The sequence below is a fragment of the Danio aesculapii genome, chromosome 8 (genome assembly GCF_903798145.1).
Source record: "Danio aesculapii chromosome 8, fDanAes4.1, whole genome shotgun sequence".
Classification (NCBI taxonomy): domain Eukaryota; kingdom Metazoa; phylum Chordata; class Actinopteri; order Cypriniformes; family Danionidae; genus Danio; species Danio aesculapii.
In genome coordinates, this window is record NC_079442.1 from 2136145 (window position 1) to 2159138 (window position 22994).

General features: G+C 34.5%; 1 protein-coding gene across 4 annotated transcripts in view; it reads right to left on the reverse strand.

Moving 5' to 3' along the window:
- Nucleotides 1-10185: 10185 nt before the first annotated feature.
- The window catches only part of dbnlb (drebrin-like b), a 41141-nt gene continuing 28332 nt past the window's right edge, over nucleotides 10186-22994 (reverse strand). For 2 of the 4 annotated variants that reach the window (XM_056464599.1, XM_056464598.1), the window contains 5 exons: nucleotides 22273-22365; nucleotides 18337-18408; nucleotides 18088-18191; nucleotides 15945-16020; nucleotides 10186-13363 (listed from right to left, as the gene is read on the reverse strand). In XM_056464599.1, the coding sequence (XP_056320574.1) occupies nucleotides 13227-13363; nucleotides 15945-16020; nucleotides 18088-18191; nucleotides 18337-18408; nucleotides 22273-22365 (482 nt within the window). In that variant the 3' untranslated portion in view covers nucleotides 10186-13226. The remainder of the gene's footprint in view (nucleotides 13364-15944; nucleotides 16021-18087; nucleotides 18192-18336; nucleotides 18409-22272; nucleotides 22366-22994) is intronic. The other 2 variants (XM_056464601.1, XM_056464600.1) reach the window with 1 other exon arrangement.

A 22994-nucleotide genomic window follows, 5' to 3' on the forward strand; every position in this document is an offset into this window, starting at 1 on the left:
TGAAGCTACAGGATGATTTGAGTCACTGTCCTGGGAACAGCAGAGCAGATTTCACCAGCACATACTCTTCTGATTTCAGCTATTACAAGTAAAGTTCAGCCAAAGAAGCAAGATGATGAATGCCTTTCAAATAATAAAGGCCATTCAGATGAAATAGATTAAATAAAAATGTAATTTCACTAAATGGGTTTTATATAAACAACACACCACCTGACAAAAGTCTTGCTGTCAATGCCTGCAACAAATAATAACTCGACTTCTAGTTGATCATTTGTTAAAGTGTCAGAAAGTGGAACCAGCATGGAGCCAAGATTCACACAGTTATCAGTTAAGTTTGGTGAAGGAGAAATCATGGTTTGGGGTTACATTCAGTAAGGAGGCGTGTGAGAGATCTGCAGAGTGGATGATCAACATCAACAGCCTGAGGTATCAAGACATTTGTGCTGCCCATTACATTACAAACCACAGGAGAGGGCAAATTCTTCAGCAGGATAGTTCTCCAGGATTGGCCAGCCCAGTCACCAGATATGAACATTATTGAGCATGTCTGGGGTAAGATGGACGAGGTATTGAAGATGAACACAAAGAGTCTTGATGAACTCTGGGAGTCCTGCAAGAAGGCTTTCTTCACCATTCCAGATGACTTTATTAATCAGTGAATTGAGTCATTGCAGAGATGTATGGATGCAGTCCTCCAAGCTCATGATGGAGTCAGACACAATATTCATTCTGTTTCCACTGCAGCATGAGCACATATTCTATACTGGACATTATTGAAGGTTCAGTGAGCAGACTTTAGTCTAAGCAGAGTCAGACCTTACTGTCCTAATCAAATCAGTCAACATCAAGACATGATCATGTTTTATTGTGCTCAAATAAGCGTCATCTAGAGGACTTTACCTTTCATATGAGCCACTTCTGATACCAAATGAAGAAGTCAAGATATTATTTGTTGTTCCTAAAACTTGGATAGACGACAACACTTTTGTCAAGTAGTGTATTTACTGAAATGCAATAATTTCTTTAATAATTTATTATTATTTATAACTATAAATACACCAAAATGCAATTATTTATATGATTTTTCATTTATATTTTATTATTATTTATATAGGGCATCACGGTGGCGTAGCGGGTAGCACGATTGCTTAACAGCAAGAAGGTTGATCGGCTGGGCCAGTTGGCATTGCTTAAGGAGTTTGCATGTTCTCCCCGTGTTGGCGATCCCAGATTAGTAAAGGGACTCAGTTGACAAAAAAAAAATTAAATTATTTATATATGTTTATATGTGAAATTTTAATATTTTAATATTTATAAGTGTTTTCAGAAACACCCAGAGTTTTCCTGGAGGTTGTTACAAGACTGTTGATTAACTTTAATCACTTTTATGAAAATCATATTGTAATCAATGTCAATGGAAGTTATCGTATATTAAAAACGGTAAAAAATAAATTACTTTACATCTTTCTCTCTCCCTTTCTCTATCTCTCTCTAACACAAATCACCACTGAGAATTAAAAAATATCAACATTCAATTGCTAAATTGCAGTAAACAGTATCAGTCCTAAAGTAAGTTTTCTTAAAAATAATAATAATTACATTTCCCATCATTTCTTGTAATACTAAGGATAAGTAAACATCATTCAGTAGTGTTCATTCATTCATTCATTCATTCATTTCGGCTTAGTCCCTTTAATAATCCGGGGTCGCCACAGTGGAATGAACCGCCAACTTATCCAGCACATGTTTTTACGCAGTGGATGCCCTTCTAGCCACAACCCATCCCTGGGAAACATCCACACACTCCTGCATTCACACACATACACCACGGACAATTTAGCTTACCCAATTTAGCTTACCCAATTCACCTGCACCGCATGTCTTTGGACTGTGGGGGAAACCGGAGCACCTGGAGGAAACCAATGAGAACACAGGGAGAACATGCAAACTCCACACAGAAACGCCAACTGACCCAGCTGAGGCTCAAACCAGCGACCTTCTTGCTGTGAGGCGACAGCGCTACCCACTGCGCCACTGCGTCGTTTAGTTTTTATTTATGCAATGCATTTTCAATAATAGTACCGATAAATACAGTCCAACTCAGATGAAACCGTATGGATTTGCATGTTATCATTATTACTATCACTGATATTACACTTGACTGAAAAGTAATATTACAGTAATTCCCAGAATGACGCTTTTTGGAATTTACCACGAAGTTTTGCCTCATATGAACACTTCAGCTCTGAGAACATTAATATTAAACATGATCTATGTTGTGATACGATGTGGCTTTGATTCTGATATTGGTGAAAGATCATAACGCTCATGTTAGGAATCAAATGAGTAACACACTTATGTTGCGTGTGGTTTTTGCGTGACATGATTCAGAAGTTACATACTGCAGTCAGAAGTTTTACATTGACTGGTATCACAGTTCAGAGAACAAATTTGCCTGCAGAGTGTCATGAGAGCCACATTACAAACTACATTCTCAGAAATAAGAAATCTGTCAAAAGAAATAGCAATTCTTGAAAATAATCTTCTCGAATCTGTATAAATGATCAAAACAGACATAAAGCAACACCATTCCACATCAATCAGACAGTGGGATGTTTTTTGCTAGAATATATATGGCAGAATTCTGTCAAATTCATTAAGTAAGAAATAATAATAATAAAAATATTAATAATTAATAATAATAATAATTAATAATAATAATAATAATAATAATAAATTATACATATATAAACACATGCATAAATTATTAAATAGATAAACAAACACACAAATAAACACATAAATAAATAAATAAATAAATACAAAACATGCATGCATACATGCATAAATAAATTAATAAATATAGAAAAATGCACACAGATGTGTGTAAACATACATGATTGTATAAATTAATAAAAAAAGAATACATAAACACATGCATAAATTAATAAACAAACAAACAAACACAAATAAATAAATAAAAACATGCATGCATGTATAAATAAATAAATAAATATAAAACAACACTCAGATGTGTGTATATATGGTTGCAAAAAATTAATAAATTAAAATAAATAAATACATACATAAACATGCATAAATTAATAAGTAAACACATAAAAAAATGAATGAATTAATTAACAAATAAAACATGCATGCATAAATAAATAAATAAATAAATTAACAAATAAATAAATTAATTAATTAATAAAAAATATGCATAAATAAATGAGTAAATAAATATAAAATAAAACACGTGTGTATATACATACAGGATTGTATAAATTAATAAATAAAAATAAATAAATACAAACATAAACATGCATTAATTAATAAATAAACAGAAACAAACACATAAATAAAAAAATTAAATAATAAATAATTAACAATACACAAAGGTGTGTGCTTGCATACAATAATACAAAAACAAATACATACATACATACATACATAAAACATGCATAAATAAACACATGCATAAATAAATAAACACATGCAAAAATAAATAAACACATGCATAAATGAACAAACAAATAAATAACAACACACATAGATGTGTGTATGCATACAATATTGTATAAACAAACAAATAAATACATACATAAATAAATAAACACATAAATAAAAACTGAACAAACACGTGTATAAATAAATAAATAAATAACAATACACATAGATGTGTGTATGCATACAATAATGTATAAACAAACAAATAAATACATACATAAATAAATAAACACATAAATAAAAAATGAACAAACACATGTATAAATAAATAAATAAATAAATAAATAAATAAATAAATGCACATAGATGTGTGTATACATACAATAATGTATAAACAAACAAACAAACAAATACATACATAACTAATTAAATAAATCAATAAATGTAAAACAATACACATAGATGCATATATGCATACATGAAGGTATAAACAAAATAAATAAATAAATAAATAAATAAATTCATTATAAAGCAACACACATATATGCATTTATATAAATAGAAGCATCTATATAAAAAAATAAATAACTAATTATAAAATAATACATGCATATATATATATATATATATATATATATATATATATATATATATATATATATATATATATATATATATATATATATATATAAAAATTTGTTTGCCATATTACAATTTTATTTGAAATGATTAATAAATAGAAAAAGCTTGGCTCAGATGGAAATCCAGCTGACGCTCATCCAAAAGCTGACATGATCTCTGGTCAGCAAAGGACTTCTTTGCAGAAGTGAGTCGATATTTTCCGTCAAGACATTTCTTACTTCCCTTTTCGAAATAAAGTTAATATTGTGTTAGAATACCTCACAGTTACCTCACAGCCTCCGCATCTATAATAGCTAAAATGATATGGGATAAAATCTTAATATATGGACGGAAAAACAGGGCGAATAACGGTGAAGTGTTATCTGGGGGATCGTGAAACATCAGTTAGACTTTCAGTTGAAAACAAGACGATTGTGATCTCTGAAGAAAGGGGGAAAAGTACAGTCTTTTTTCTTCTGAAAATGAAACTGGGGGTGATGAAGCTTAAAAAGAGAGAAAGAGAGAAAAAAAAAATCCCCAAATGGCCATGTTGATTTGGCTTATTCCAGGAAACTCTGAGTGTGACACAAGCAGGTCACAGTCGAACTGTAGCTTTAGATACATCTGAAAGGGAAATCAGCATCAGAAAATCACTCAACCATAAGTCACAGCATTTGTTTACATTGAAAATACTGACTCTAAAATATAAATGTGAAGTTTAGTGCTTCACAAATATTTAACACAATTAATACGCACTCAAGACAATGATATCAACATTCAAATACAGAAAAGAAAGGAAAAATGAATAAATAAATAAATAAATAAATACATGTAAAAATAAGTAATAATAAATAAATGAATAAAAAATAACTTAAGATAAAATAAATAAATAAATTAATATTTAGTTTGGTGCTTCGCAAAAATTTAACACAATTAATACACACTTGACAATAATATCAACATTTAAATACCGAAAAAAAGAAAACAAATGAATAAAGAAATAAATAAAATAAAATAATTAAAATAATTAGTAATAAATAAAAAATACAAATAAATAAATAAAGATAAAATAAATAAATATTTGCTTTAAATAAAAATAAATAAATAAAAAATAAAATAAAATAAATATTTAGTTTAGTTTGGTGCTTCGCAAATATTTAACACAATTAATAGACACATAAGGCAATAATATTAACAATTAAATACAGAAAATAAAGAAAAAATTAATGAATGAATAAATAAATAAATTAATTAATTAACTTTAAAATAATAATAAAAAAATAAATAAATAAATATTTGTTTTAAATAAATAAATAAATATTTAGTTTAGTATTTAGTTTACTTCCCAAATATTTAACACAATTAATACACACTAAAGATAGTGATATCAACATTCCAATACAGAAAAGTAAAAACAAATGAATGAATAAATAAATAAAAATGTAAAGTAATTAATAACAAATAAATAAACAAAATTAATGAATCAAGATAAAATAAATTAATATTTGCTTTAAATGAAGTTTAGTTTGGTGCTTCACAAATATTTAACACAATTATGCACTCAGGACAATGATATCAACTTTCAAATACAGAAAAGAAAGGAAAAAATGAATAAATAAATTAATTAATAAATACATAAATAAATTAATTAATTAAATTAAAAATACTTAATAATAAATAAATATATGCTTTAAATAAATGAATAAAATTCTTTTAAAAAGTTGCATTCTCAGTGAAACACTCAGAAAAAAATAGGAAAATAAATTGGAAAATAATTTATAATAAACATGTTAATTAATAAAAATGAATGAATAAATAATGAACAAATGAATGAATGTATAAATGAATAAATAAATAAACAAATAAACATTTATAACATAACCGCATTGCTTCGGGCACAAATGTAAATGTGTAACGATTTGTAATAATAAATAAATAAACAAAAACATGCGTGCATGCATACATAAATAAACATAAAACAATACACATAGATGTGTGTAAACATACATAAATAAATAAACAAATTAAAATAAAATATATACATAAACACATACATAAATTAATAAACAAAGACAAATAAATAAATAAATAAAAACATGCGTGCATACATACATAGATATGTAAATAAATATAAAACAAAACACAGATGTGTGTATACATACATAACTGTTTAAACTAATATATTAAAATAAATAAATACATACATAAACATGCATAAATTAATAAATAATCACACAAACAAACAAACTCATAAATAAGTAAATAAACACATAAATAAACAAATAAATAAATAAACACATAAATAAATAAATAAATAAATAAATAAATAAATAAATAAATAAATAAACACATAAATAAATAAATAAATAAACACATAAACAAACAAACACATAAATAAATAAATAAATAAATAAACACATAAATAAATAAATACATAAATAAATAAATAAACAAATAAATAAATAAATAAACACAAAATAAATAAATAAATAAATAAATAAACACATAAATAAATAAATAAATAAACAAACACATAAATAAATAAACAAACACATAAATAAATAAATAAACACATAAATAAATAAACAAACACATAAATAAATAAATAAACACATAAATAAACAAACACATAAATAAATAAACAAACACATAAATAAATAAATAAACACATAAATAAACAAACACATAAATAAATAAATAAATAAATGAGCAAACACAAAAATAAATAAATAAATAAATACATAAATAAACAAATAAACACATAAATAAAAAATAAACACATAAATAAATAAATAAATAAATAAACCCATAAATAAATAAATGAACACATAAATAAATAAATAAACACATAAATAAATAAACAAATAAATAAATAAATAAACACATAAATAAATAAATAATTTACATTTATGACATAACCATATTACTTCAGACACAAATGTAAATTTGTAACGAATTGTACAATGAATTGACCCTGAACATCACACATTTGAGCATCATCATCAGCTGCATCTTAAAAATAAAGCTGCTTTCTCAGAAATGCAAAAAACGACTTGATTTCCATTCAGAAGTGTTGATTATGGAACATAACGAGCTGAGACGGTGGATTTATTTCCTCATTCCACACTGAAAGTAAATGACCTTCAGATTTCGTATTTGAGTCAGTGCTGTTTTAGCCCTTTTGTAGCTTTATTAGAGTTTGAATGTGACTATTTAATTCTATTTAACTCTAGTATACATTATTATGTACGACTCTCGAAATTGAGCAGCTTCTCTGGATTTATGATCAATATTTATGAGTAAAACAATATAATATAATCATTTTTAGTATAAAAATCTAATTCTTTTATTATTTATTCTTTAAGTAACCGATCACATCCAAATTTACAATAAAACGGTAGCCATTAAAAGCAAAAAGCTGCTTTATTTAGACAAAACAATATGCAAGTAAGGTGTTTGTATTTTCTTTATCGTCGTTTACAACATCTATGAGGCTGCTATTTCATATTTCTGTCATAAAGCAGTTTTAAAATTCATTTGTTTATCACAGTGGCCATTGTGTGGTGACACGGTGGCTCAGTGGTTAGCACAGTCACCTCACAGTAAGATGGTCACTGGTTCGAGTCCTGGCATTTCTGTGTGGAGTTTGCATGTTCTCCCCGTGTTGGCGTGGTTTTCCTCCTGGTCGTCCAGTTTCCCCCACAGTCCAAACACATGCGCTATAGAGAAATTGACAGCCTGATCTCACGAGAAAACGTAAGTATTTTACATTTTGTCAGTTTAGTGGCTAATTCGTAAGAGTTCCGTCTTACAAAATTGTACGATTTTAAAAAGGAGGCGTGGCGCCTAACCCCACCCCTAAACCCAACCGTCATTGGGGGATGAGCAAATCGTACTAAAATGTACGAATTATATCGTACGAATTCAAACGAATTAACCACTAAATCAAAAAGTTACGAATTGCCCTGAGATTGTGTTGGAATTGAATAAGCTAAATTGGCCGTAGTGTATGTGTCAAGGGTGTAGATTAGCCTTTGACATTGGTGGGGACATACATCACCAGAGTATGCGTTGAACAGCACAAATTCTGTTTCGCGCTTTTAAAAACATGAATAAATTACTTAATAATATAAAATAAACACTTAAAAGTACAAATAACACTCATGTCCCATGCTGCAAAAGTCAATTTACATGATTTTACTGCAGTCAGGCTTTGAGGAGGTATAAATGTAGATAAATTTAGAGAGGTGTGTGACGCAATTTAACTTGTTTTAACTGTTTGTTTGAATTTCAACAGTTTCTCGCGCGCGCGCCAATCAGAATCAAGGACAGCTTCATAACATTTGTTTGAGAGATTAAACAAGTTTTGGTTAACAAAATGACAGGAAGTTATTTTGTCGTACATCTTAAATTTATAACATCCTAAAGCTTCACTCCCCTAGCCACATGTAGATCATTAAATAGTTTTTAAACCGCCACATAATACATATACTGTTCCACAGCGACACAGAGACATGTTCTACAACGAGCTTCTCTGTGGATGTTTGTGTTACATCAGCTTCGCGCGCGCGCCAATCATAATAACGTTTCATAACTTTGAAAGGATTAAACAAGTTTTGGTTTAATATTTTCTCCTCCATCTTAAATTGATAACATCTCAAATGCTCTACTCACCTTCAATGAAACAACACGGAAGAACGATCATATTATATCCTAATAATTACTGAATCAATCAGACTTTGTTGTTATGAGTGTGTGTGTGCTCCGTGGAACAAATGAAGTCACGTGGGACAGGAACAACATGAAGGTGAGAAAAATGACAGCATTTTAATATCCGGATAACATTTTCCTCTAAACACGAACAAAATTGGCAAAATACAACAAAATAGATGAAGCTTTTGCACTCGACATGTAAATTAATGTAAAAAAAACACGTTAAACACCTTAGTAAATTCTTCCCAGGTTCTATAGCCTACATAAATCAAAGAACTGTATAATTTAGAGCATAAAACGATTATTGACCACAATTTACACAAGGAAACATTTTTATACGCTGCCAATAACATTCAAACTACCATACTAGATTTACCCATTTAATCAAATTCAGTGTGATCACTTGTTCTTTTATATATTATACAGGTCAGCTTTACAATGCAGTTATATGGTAAAAAAAAATATTACTACCGTAATTTGTATTTTTATATAGCGCATTAATCATGTATGGCCATACACCTAAAGCGCTTCACAATCATGAGGGGGTCTCTCACACCACCACCAGTGTGCAGCATCAACTTGGATGATGCGACGGCAGCCACAGGACAACGGCGCCAGTGCGCTCACCACACACCAGCTATAGGGGGAGTGGAGAGACAGTGATACAGCCAATTTGATTGGAAGGCCATGATGGATAAGGGTCCATGGAGGAAATTTGGCCCAGACACCAGGGTTACACCCCTACTCTTATAACAAGAAATGCCATGGGATTATTAATAACCACAGAGAGTCAGGACCTCGGTTTAACGACTTATCCGAAAGACGGACATTCCTAAGTGCTTCATATTTTAATCTATGTCAAAATAATCATTTGTAATGCATTCCTGCGACTCTGAGATGTATTATTTGAAATGGATATACAGTAGTCAACATTTAAAGTGAATTAAAGCCATTCAGCACCCATTTCTGTCAACTTTCTGATCCACTTCAAATGTTAACCCCATTAAAAGTAGTGTTATGTAATCAGATTACTTTTTACAAGTAACTACTAAAGTAACATGCAAAAAATAAAGCCAGTTACTTTGTTTTTTCCATTTATTGACAAAAATGTTCTCTGTCAATAACTTTATCATCTGTATTTTTATTATTATAAACAAACAATCCCAGCCTAGGTGAGAAAAGTAATGCAAAAGTAACACAATAAACCACTATCCTTAAAAAAAAAAATTATTAATGTATTTAATGACCTTTATTACAAATTGAATGTAATGCTTTGTTTTACATAAACATTAGGCTGCTAAATTAATTAAATAACATCATAAATATCTTTATTCCTAACTTTAAAAATCCAAAATTGTTGAGACTGGTAAAGTAAAATATGAAATAACTCAGAGCAAACGTTGATTCAGCCATAAAACTCTTTATTTATTCTTTTAATTGAAGTTACAATGATGTCCAGACTTGTTAGATATTCACAATGAGCTCTTGAGAGGAACTAAACCACTGCTTCACGGCTTCCAGACGTCTGATGTTTCTCAAAAAAAAAAAAAAAATCTCAAATCCTCAAAAACTCCTCCAGGCATTGGCACAGCACTGACAGTAAAGAGTGTGAACGCTCAATATCTGAGGGTCCAAATAAATCTGACGTGAGCCCCGCACTGCAAAAATAAATGAAAATAAACGCTTTCTCACTCTCGTTTCTAGTCTAAATATATAAAACTTTTAAAATCAAGAAGGATTTCCTAGATAAGGTAAAAAAATGAAGAGTTCAGATGCAAAAACCTCCAAGTGGCGTCTGAAATTGATGTTTTTTAATGTTTTTTTTTCCTCATAGGAATGTTTATGTTCAGTTTTTTTAGCTTAAAGGCATGCAAATAACCTATTCTGTGTGAAATTACTCAAACTACACACAACAGCCTGAGAAAACTGCTCATTTTAGATGTAAATTTGGGAGTGTTTTGCATCTAAAGTCTTCAAATATGGTCTCATTTTCTGAAATAAGTCCAAATTAGGTGAGTGTTTTTCCTTTATTTAACCAACTGATCGATTATTTATCTTGTTTTAATACCAATTCACCTTTATTTTGACTTATTTCTGAAAACAAAACAATATTTTGTACTTCTCTACACTGTTAAATGTGTTAGGTTCAACATTTAACTTGATAATGCTTCTTGATTTAGGAAATTTTCAGATAATTGGACTAAAAACAAGACAAAAGAACTAAGAAAGCAAGCGTTTTTTTGTAGCACGGCGATTTCCACAAACACAACTCATACCCGAAGGTAAAATGACGGAGGAATGATGATCGACGGCTCCCTGAAACCTAAAAATCACAGTATTGATATTCTCCACATTCACGAGCGGACAGGAAAAAGATCTTAAAGGAAAAAGCTCACAACCAGACTGATCTTAAATCGCTCGTGATATTCAGCTGGATCTGAAAAGTGCCGTATACAACACAGCAAATAAACTTCAGTTAAAGTCACTGGAGCAAAGCTTGAGTGGCGTTCCTCAAGAAAACAAGGCGGTCGCACTCGATCTTGTGGAGAAAAAAAAGGCAAAAACCAAGGCGAAACAGGACCGATATACAATCTACTACAAACATCTGCACCAAACGCTTGATTAAAGGAACACTCCACTTTTTTTGGGGGGGGGGGAAATCGGCTAATTTTATGACTTCTCTAGACTTAAACATGTGAGTTTTACCATTTTTTAATTTATTCTGGCAGAAGCACTTTTAGCTTAGCTTAGCATAATTCATTGAATCGGATTAGACCATTAGCATCTCTCTTAAAAATCATTAGAATTTCAATAATTTTAATGTTTGACTCCTCTATATTTACATCACATATTTAGACTGACAGAAAATGAAAAGCGGCTATTTTCTAGGTCGATATGTCTAGGGACTATACACTCATTCTGACTTAATAATTAATTAACTTTGCTGCCGCACCATTTAATTGTGCAACTATAGCCATGACATTGTCGCAAAGTTTCTTAATTATTAGGCTGGAATAAGAGAATAATTCGTAAAATGTGCCAAAAATTATGTTTTGTATCATTTTAGCTTAGCATAGTTCATTGAATCGGGTTAGACCATTAGCATCTCATTCAAAAATGACCAGAGTTTCGATAAATTTCCTATTTTAAAGCTTGACTTGTCTGTAGTTACATCAAGTACGGAAAATAAAAAATTATTTGCTGATGTGTCTAGCAACTATACGCTCACATTCTGACGTAATTATCAATTAACTTTGCTGTCATACCATACAATCGCACAACTATAGCCATCATATTGTCACAAAGTTCCTTGATTATTATGCTGGAATGAGAGCATATTTCCTAGCCATACCTGCCTAGAAAATTATCATAACTTTTTGGTCATTTGAGCGAGATGCTAATGGTCTAATCTGATTCAATTATCTATGCTAAGCTAAGCTAAAAGTGCTCCCGCCAGAATGTACTCAAAAATGGTAAAACTCACCTTTCTAACTTTAGAAAAGTCGTAAAATGAGCCAAAAAATACGTTTTACCATATTTGTATCCATTCTGATGTAAGCACTTTTAACTTAGCTTAGCATAGTTTATTGAATCGGATTAGACCATTAGCATCTCACTCAAAAAATGACCAGAATTTCGATAATTTTCCGATTGAAAGCTCGACTCGTCTGTAGTTACATTAAGTAGCAAGTACGGAAAATAAAAAATTATTTGCTGATGTGTCTAGCAACTATTCGCTCAAATTCTGACGTAATAATCAATTAACTTTACTGTCATACCATACAATTGCGCAACTATAGCCATGATATTGTTGCAAAGTTCCTTGATTATTATGCTGGACTAAGAGCATATTTCATAGCCATACCTGGCTAGAAATTTATCGAAAGTCGTTGGTCATTTTTGAAAGAGATGCTAACGGTCTAATCCGATTCAATGAATTATGCTAAGCTAATCTAAAAGTGCTCCTGACAGACCCAGAGATCAGCTGAATGGATTCAAAAATGGTAAGTGTCAACAATTTAACTCTTGGGAAGCAGTAAAATGAGCCTCTTTCCAAAATAAATGGAGCGTTTCTTTAACGTTCAAAAGGAATGTCTTGATAAAACACTGAGAAAAGGTTCAGTCTAAAGAGATATCCAGCATTTCTGCATGATCAGTCATGTTTTTTTTTTGTGGCTCACTTTACTGCACATTTGAAATCAGAGGACTGCTTTATAAAACGATAACCGCTTTGAAATGAAGTAAAAATCAGAAAACTCTACTAATACAGTATGAAATGTCAATCTGAGAGTTTAAATACCCCCCCGCGGGTCATGTGATGGTAGCTGTTTTGGTCCGTGATTTTAGTTTCAGTCTTTTGGACCCGTGTTCGCTCAGAGATTTGTGGATGTAGGGGTGAATCAGTGCATTTTGGCTCTGATGAGGGGGATCAGTTGTTGTTGTTGTTAAAGGAGCTCCACGTAGTTGGCCGGGAACATCCCGAAATGCCCATCTGGACCGTATCCTCGCCACCAGCCCTCATCGATCATCTCGATGCCTGTGATGATGTCATCAGGGTCGAACGAGATCTCCGAATCATCAGCTGAAGAGAGAGCGATTGAGCACAAAGCATGATTAAACGAGTATTATTCATTCATTCACTTTCTTTTCGGCTTAGTTCCTTTATTAATCAGGGTTCGCCACAGCAGAATGAACCGCCAACTTATCCAGCTTGTGTTTTACACAGCAGATGCTATTCCTGCTGCAACCCAGTACTGGGAAACATTCATACACACTCATTCACACACACACTCATACACTACGGCCAATTTAGTTCAATTATTTCCCTGTAGCGCATGTGTTTGGGCTGTGGGGGGAAATCAGAGCACCCGGAGGGAACCCACGCCAACACGTCGAGAACATGCAAACTCCACACAGAAATGCCAACTGACCCAGTCTGGGTTCAAACCAGCGATCTTCTTTCTCTGAGGTGATTGTGCCACCATGAGTAGTATTATATAACCAGAATTGTAAAGCTGAAAGTGTGCTTGTGTTTGGATGTAAATACTCAAAGTAGGGCTGAACGATATATAGTTTGAGTAGCGATAACACAATGCTTGTATTAGCAATAGGATTAGATTATTTATTAAAGATTAACATTTTTAACGTATTAATATGTTGACCATGTTATTTTATATTTGATCTGTGGGTGAATACTGTTAAGACTCCTCAGAAAACCACAAAGCACTGTTCATTTATTTACCTTTGCTTGTAATTTGCTTTATTATATGCAGATGCACTGCATGGAAAAGTCTTGATCATCCCGGTCAATCTAAACGAATGAAATCTTTCCAAATATCTGGTGAAATTATATTCATATCGCAATATGTATCGCAGCAAAACAAAATATCTCAATGTCAGATTTTCCAATAACTCAAAGTGCATCCTCAACACATGTAGGATTGACACTGCAATGCTTTTAAATGCAGCCTTGTTACACTTTAATATGCAGCTTCCTTCATTTCCCACAATTCACTTCTGCTCGCTTTTACTTTCGTCATTGGTGTTGTTACTGCTACTTCTTAATCAAACAAGGAAAAGCCCTGAACTGCACTGAAAATTAAGGTTAGTGCCTTTTAAGTGTATTTAGCATATATTTAGATGTTTGTTTATCTTTTACAATTATTTCCTGAATGATGTTTAACAGAGCAATTCTCTTCCACAGTATTCTCCTTCTGGACAAAGTCTCATTTCTTTAAGTTCGGCTGCACTTTAAAGAAAAACTAAGCAAAAAGTAAAACTGCTAAGGTCAAAATTATTAGCCCGTTTCACTACTATATTACTATATTTATACTGTAATACTATATTTCAATGGGCTGCAGAACAAACCACTGCTGTCCAATGACTTAACCTAACCTTCCTAGTTAACCTAATTAACTGAGTTACGCCTTTAATTGACACTTTATGCTGAATACTAGTATTTGTAAAATAACTAGAACAATATACAATCACTGGCCACTTTATTAGGTACACCTTACTAGTACCGGGTTGGACCCGCTTTTGCCTTCAGAACTGCTTTAATCCTTCATGTCATAGATTCAACAAGGTACTGGAAATATTCCTCAGAGATTTTGCTCCATATTGGCATGATAGCATCACACAGTTGCTGCAGATTTGTCAGCTGCACATCCATGATGCCAATCTCCTGTTCCACCACATTCCAAAGGTGCTCTATTGGATTGAGTTCTGGTGACTGTGGAGGCCATTTCAGAACAGTGAACTCATTGTCAGATGATTCGTGCTTTATGACATGGTGCATTATCCTGCTGGAAGTAGCCATCAGAAGATGAGTACACGTGTAGGCGGATGTAGCCCATCCGCCTCAAGGTTGGACGTGTTGTGTGTTCAGATGCTCTTCTGCAGACCTCGGTTGTAACGAGTGCTTATCTGAGTTACTGTTGCCTTTCTATCAGCTGGAACCAGTCTGGCCATTCTCCTCTGACTATCAACAAGGCATTTGCGCCCACAGAACTGCCGCTCACTGGATATTTTCTCTTTTTCAGACCATTCTCTGTAAACCCTAGAGATGGTTGTGCGTGGAAATCCCAGTAGATCAGCAGTTTCTGAAATACTCAGACCAGCCCGTCTGGCACCAACAAACATGCCACGTTCAAAGTCACTTAAATCCACTTTCTCCCCCATTCTGATGTTCACTTTGAACTGCAGCAGATCCTCTTGACCATGTCTACATGCCTAAATGCATCGAGTTGCAGCCATGTGATTGGCTGATTGGAAATCTGCATTATCAAGCAGTTGGACACGTGTACCTAATAAAGTGGCCGGTCAGTGTACATATTGAGTGTGCGTTAATATTTGACTGCCCTATTGCTCTCTCATGCCACCATGTGGTCCAACTAAAAATCTCAACAGAATTGATGGTGCATGTGCAGAGTCTGAAACTCCTAACAGCACATGCACAATATGAAGTCTTGTTTCCATCCATTTGTTTGTATTAAGGAAAAACTCGCTTAATTTTTATGCATTATTTCTGAAAACAAGACTACATTTTTTTACTAGAAAATGCTTCTTGATTTAAGAATTCTTAGATATTTGGACTAACAAGACAAAAGCTCTAAGTAAGAAAATTGTGTATTGAGTGTATTGAGAATGTATGTAGTCCTCACCAGCTTGGTAGTCGTACAGAGCTCTTGCGCAGACGCCGCGTTCATCCACCGGTTCATACGTGTCCTGCTCCTCCACCTGACCAACATGCACAAAACATTCACATGTATTTAAAGACACCATGTCAAATACAAACTAAAAATTCTGCTTTCAACTAAACACAATAGTTTTAGTAACTCATCTCTAATAACTGATTTCTTCGCTCTTTGCCATGATGACAGCTCATAATATTTGACTAGATATTCTTCTTTATTTTATGTTCACTGTTAACACTCAATTAGGCACAATCATACAATTTCAAGGTACATTTGAATGTATTGAAAAAGTGAAGCGCTATCATTACTTTCCTGATGCACTGTAAGACAAAATCAAGTGTTCTAACTGAAATATATTCAACAACTCCTTTCCTCCATTTTCCCAGGAATATATCCTTCTTTAAGTTGACTACAGAAGTGTTTTTTCCACTGTATAGATCTCAAAAATTGCATCTATCCGATTATTTATCAATGATTATGTTTATATACGGTCTTATCCTGTAAACAATGCATTAGAGGTGGGCGATATGACCTAAAATTAATATCAGGGTATTTTTCATCTTTTGAACGGTGACGGTATAATATCACGGTATTACTTTCAATAGCAAAATAATATACATCTCAAGGAAGAACGGACAAAAGAAAGTCTCACTTCTATCACTCTTTAAAAGTTTTGGTTTGGGTCATTGTAAATGCTCAGTCTCGTTATGAGCTGATCTTCATTTCTCTGTGTTGGTGGAATAAAGCAGGTGAGTCAGCCGCACCAATTTATGAGCAGACAGAGCAGGATTCTCATGATGACCACCGGCGCAATTCCGCTCTTTGTTATGAGCTGTAGTTTCAGTGTAAACTTAGTAAAGGTGAGTTTCTTTGGCGATGATGTGTACGGTGTTAGATTTTATATTTAGCGGACATTTGCGCTGAACACGCGGTGAATGCAACGCATCGAGATTCGGGCACCTTCTCCGAAAACACTCGATTGATCTCAGCTGGCGGATCAACATTTACCTCATGTCATGATCGCTGTTATCTGCGCCATTATTATTATTATAACTTTAGGTGAGGTTTGCAAACCTGTGCACTTTTCACTCTTCAGCCGTTTGCATTTCCTGCAGTAACAAAAGCTCCCTGTTATCTGACAGCGGGAAGCGTTGAGTGACTGACAGCTAATATGAACCAATACAGCAGCAGGGTAGAGCGATTCAGCAAGTTTTTAGAGAAAATTAAATCAGATTGCACTACAACCATTATATTCAGACACACAAATGCTCCCAAATATATTATGAGGGCGCATAGATTACATTTCGGGCGCTCATGCGACCAAAATGGTTGCAATTTCGAGCCCTGTAGTATAAGGACATGTATTCAGACCACAACTGAGAGTTTGAAGAAAATTGAATGCCTTGTTATTTAGAATTAGCTATTATTGATGTAAATGCAGCCGTTCAAGGCGCATAATTGATTTATTACGGTATTGACGGTATTAGAAAATCCATGTCGTGGCGCAATGTCACACCGGTGATGACTATGACACCGGTGTACCGCCCACCCCTACAATGTATGTTCTGTAATGTTCTCGGGGACAAATAAAGTTTATCCTATCCTATTTAAGGTTGGTGGCTCTTATTGCAGCCATTTGCGTGTGATTGGTGTTTAACTGGTAGCCATTAGAGTGTGCAACAGGTATTTATTGTCTGCTGACTAGATATTCTTCAAGACACTAGTATTCAGCTTAGTGACATTTAAAGGCTTAACTAGGTTAATTAGGGTAAAGTTAGGGTAATTAGGCAAGTTATTGTATAACAGTGGTTTGTTCTGGAGACAATCCAAAACTAATATTGCTTAAGGGGGCTAATAATATTGACCTTAAAATGGCTTTAAAACAATTAAAAACTGCTTTCATTCTAGCCTAAATAAAACAAATAAGACTTTCTCCAGAAGAAAAAATATTATAGGAAATACTGTGAGAAATTCCTGAATCTGTTCAACATCATTTGGGAAATATAAAAAAAATAGATCAATTCACAGAAGGATGATTAATTCTGTATATGTGCAGTGCATATATGATCAGGGTGTGTGCAAATGTGCATTATTTTCTATTACATCTGACCTGTGCGGGATTCTCATATACAGCGTCCGGCTCCTCCACTGCCTCATACTGGGGCTGCTTTTGTTCAACCGGTGCTTCGTATTTATCACTGACCACCTGTACATCTGAGACACCAAACACAAGACAACAATCTGCAGTTATGAGTCTCGCAATATTAAGCCTTCCCCACTAGGTGGTGCTGATTGACTGGCACAAACCAGGGGTGGATGATGAAAAACATGATGAGGAAACAATCTGCATGAGTCTGACCTTCATACTCGGGCTCTGCTTCTGCCTCTGCTTCCACATACTGAGATCTGGGCTGTTCCTCAAAACTGGCCACTACACACACACACACATATACACACATATATATGCATGGGAAAACACAGAAACACACACATGCATGGAAACAAGCCCACACTGGGAGATTATTCTTGTTTCTTTGTTTGTTTATTGCCACATCAGGAACTTATTGCTATTTTATGGCAAGATTAAAATTAAATCATACAACATAATATAAACAACTTCATCATTCAATACGAGATTATTAAAATAAATAAATAAATAAATAATCCAGGCCAGATTAATGTAGATATGTTTTTGTCCCATAATCATAACTTTATAATTCAATAAGAGATTATAACAATAAATATACATTCACCGGCCACTTTATTAGGTACACTAGTACCAGGTTGCACCCCTTTTTGCCTTCAGAACTGCCTTAATCCTTCGAGGCATAGATTTAAGAAGATACTGGAAATATTCCATATTGACATGATAGCATCACACAGTTGCTGCAGATTTGTCGGCTGCACATCCATGATGCCAATCTCCCGTTCCACCACATCCCAAAGGTGCTCTATTGGATTGAGATCTGCTGACTGTGGAGGCCATTTGAGTACAGTGAACTCATTGTCATGTTCAAGAAACCAGTCTGAGATGATTCACGCTTGATGACATGGTGCGTTATCCTGCTGGAAGTAGCCATCAGAAGATGGAGACACTGTGCTCATAAAGGGATGGACATGGTCAGCAACAATACTCAGGTAGGCTGTGGCGTTGACACGATGCTCAGTTGGTACTAATGGACCCAAAGTGTGCCAAGAAAATATCCCCCACACCATTACACCACCACCACCAGCCTGAACCGCTGATACAGAGCAGGATGGATCCATGCTTTCATGTTGTTGAGGCCAAATTCTGACCCGACCATCCGAATGTGGCAGCAGAAATGGAGACTCATCAGACCAGGCAACGTTTCTCCAATCTTCTATTGTCCAGTTTTGGTGAGCCTGTGTGAATTGTAGCCTCAGTTTCCTGTTCTTAGCTGACAGGAGTGGCACCCGGTGTGATCTTCTGCTGCTGTAGCCTGCCTCAAGGTTGGACGTGTTGTGTGTTCAGAGATGCTCTTCTGCAGACCTCGGTTGTAACGAGTGCTTATTTGAGTTACTGTTGCCTTTCTGTCAGCTGGAACCAGTCTGGCCATTCTCCTCTGACCTCTGGCATCAACAAGGCATTTGCGCCCACAGAACTGCCGCTCACTGGATATTTCCTCTTTTTCAGACCCTCCTCTGTAAACCCTAGCGATGGTTGTGCGTGAAAATCCCAGTAGATCAGCAGTTTCTGAAATACTCAGACCAGCCCGTCTGGCACCAACAACCATGCCACGTTCAAAGTCTCTTAAATCCCTTTTCTTTCCCATTCTGACGCTCGGTTTGAACTGCAGCAGATTGTCCTGACCATGTCTACATGCCTAAATGCATTGAGTTGCTGCCATGTGATTGGCTGATTAGAAATTTGCGTTAACGAGCAGTTGGACAGGTGTACCTAATAAAGTGGCCGGTGAGTGTATAAATAAAAAAATAAACCCATCAAGATGAATATAGACTAAATCATTATATAATAAGAACCTCAGTTTAATAAGAGACTAGGTAGATGGATGGATGGATATTATAACAACTTAATTGTTCAAGAAATGATGATAAATAAATAATAAATTGATAAATAAAAATAAAGCTGGCAAGATTAATAAAGATAAAACATATCCAGATAGAAACCCTGGACCAAAGCAAAAATTTAAAGTGCTTAAGTTTAAAGTGACCATACACCAAAAACTGTTTGGAATAAGTGCAGGGTGAGTAAACAATCATTCTTGAGTGAACCGTCCCTTTAAGTGCTTACATTGACTTGCTTTTTATAAAAAACAAGAACAGCCGAGATCCCCTCAAAAATTCACCTTTTGCACTCTAGAGATCTTTCATTGTTGTATGAAGTGCACAGAGCAAACACATGCTCAGAAACACACACACACACACACACACACACACTACACACAGCAATCTCAGACCTAAAACTAAACAGTATGCAAGCGTGAGGAAAGTATGAGTGGTTAGATGTTAGTTGAGATGCGTGAAGGCATCACACAAAGGGCCTCATTATTAAAACAGTCATTAATAGAGCCGTTAACTCTTAGCAAACGTAAAACTTATTAGGACTGCACCATACTGGAAAACTACGCCATATTGTGTTTCATGAATGAGGCCCAAAGAGTGAAGATAAAGATGTAACGATTCACAGAACTCACGATTCAGTTTTGAGATTGAACTCATTAATTTTACTTTGGCTTATTCCCTTACTTATCAGGGGTCACAACAGCAGAATGAACCGTCAATTATTCCAGCATGTGTTTTACGCAGTGGATGCCCTTCCAGCCACAACCCAGTATTGGGAAACAACAATACACACTCACATTCACACACACACTCATCCACTACAGCCAATTTAGCTTATTCAATTCCCCTATAGCGCATGTGTTTGGACTGTGGGGGAAACCAGAGCACCGGAAGAAACCCACACCAACACAGGGAGAACATGCCAACTCCACAAAGAAACGCCAACTGACTCAGCAGAGCCTCGAATCAGCGACCTTCTCGCTACGAGGCGACAGTGCTAACCACTGAGCCTATTTTTTGCTAATACTTATTGTATATGTAAAATTGAAACAGATGTGTTTTACGATTTTTGAATGCATTCAGCCCATCTTTTCAGCACTTTTAGCTTAGCATAAATCATTAAATCCAATTAGACCATTAGCATCTCACTCAAAAAAAAAAAAAAGGTTTAGATCATTTTCCAATTCAAAAGCTCGACTCTCTGGTTCTCAGACATAACGGTCTAAAAAATAGCAACTTTTCATTTTCCATCAGTCGTAGTCCGTGATGAAACTACAGAAGTGTCAAGCTTTAAATAGGAAAATTATTGAAACTTTTAGATTTTTTTTGGAGCGAGATGCTAACGGTCTAATTAGATTCAATGATCTATGCTAAGCTAAGCTAAAAGGGCTCCCGCCAGTCTCGAAGATCGCTAAATGAATTTTAAAAAATGGTAAAAAAAATCAATGAATGTAATGGCTTGTTTCTACTGAGTGGTACAATACGGTTCGGTACACTTTTATGGCCATTTCCAATCAAATGGCCCGTTTCCACTGAATGATACGATACGGTACGGCTCGGTACACTTTTATGGCCATTTCCACTGTCAGAAGGTACCAAAAAGCGAGCCATGCCGTACCACTTTTTGGCTACCCTTTCGGAAGGATACCTAGCACAGCAAACTGGTACCAAAAGGCGGAGCAAGATGTGCAGCTGAATGCTATTGGTTTACAGAGAAACGTCAGTCACTCGTGCACTAGCTAGGAGAATAAAAACAAAGGAAGCGACCTTTTTAAATACTGAGCCAAAACATAACACAGTAATAATATATACGTATAATACCTTTATACCTTTATAAACCTTGTCGCCGTCTTAATGAACAGCCCCAAAGCCAAGAAGAAGAGCAGAATCTGCCCTGTGCTCTGTAGTTGTTTACAAGGCCGTCACAGTTGACACAGCGCCAACCAAAAGACACGAGCGTAACGGTCAAACACGTCCATCAAGGGAGTGTTTACATGTTTAAACAAAAGAAAAGTAGCACGTCGGAAAGAACAAATGCATTCTGTGTGAACAGACCCTAATACGCATCATTCAGAAGCAAGATGAACAGAAAATACTGCAAACTTTTCAGTTCCCCTCAGAGATTCATTCATATAAACTCCAAATTGTAATTGATTTGAATCGTTACATCTCTATTAGATATGAGTGAACAGAAAGATGCACCGCACACCAAACCTTCCCGAGTGTGTTATGGTCGGGTGTGTGTTTGTACCTGCGGCTCGTAAAGGCGAGGCCTGACGCACAGGAGAGCGAAATGGCTCTGGATCACATGACTGCTTGGACAGAAAAGGGCTGTTCAACCGCCCTGAGACACACACAACAGAGAGACAAAGAGAGAAACCCAAGCTGACAGACGGCAGACGGAGAGTTAAACACAGCAGAACCACCACAGACAAGGGCATGGGCGAGCTGCAACGGACTCTTAAAGAGAACGAGAGATCAGACTCTGATTGGTTCAATGCACGTTTTGTCCAAAACACACTCAGAACTCATACAGAAAATAAGCACAAATCTTTAGATCATGCGCCCGGTGCACAGAACATTTTGCCTGACCTTAAAAAGACACAAGCGGATTGACTTTGCGTTTAAATCATTAAAATAGAGACTAATAAGAGTGTTCACACCAGACACGGCATGCGCAAATAAACCGTGCTATTGTAGGTAAATAGATGCGCGAACATTATTACTTTACTCGCTTCATTCGCGAATTAAACTTGTTTTATTCGTCCGTGAAATTCACTGACAATAGATGCTGATTAGAGTCACGTGCTGGTCTTCTGTCTGCACGGTGACTCTAGTTTCATTGCTAAATGGCTAACATGGATTTAATTGAGATAGTAGCTGTGCTTTATGTGCTTTAGAAAGGCTGAAAAACAGCATAGATTCATCCGGCGCCGTGTCTGATATATAGTCATAAATAGAGTTATAAATACT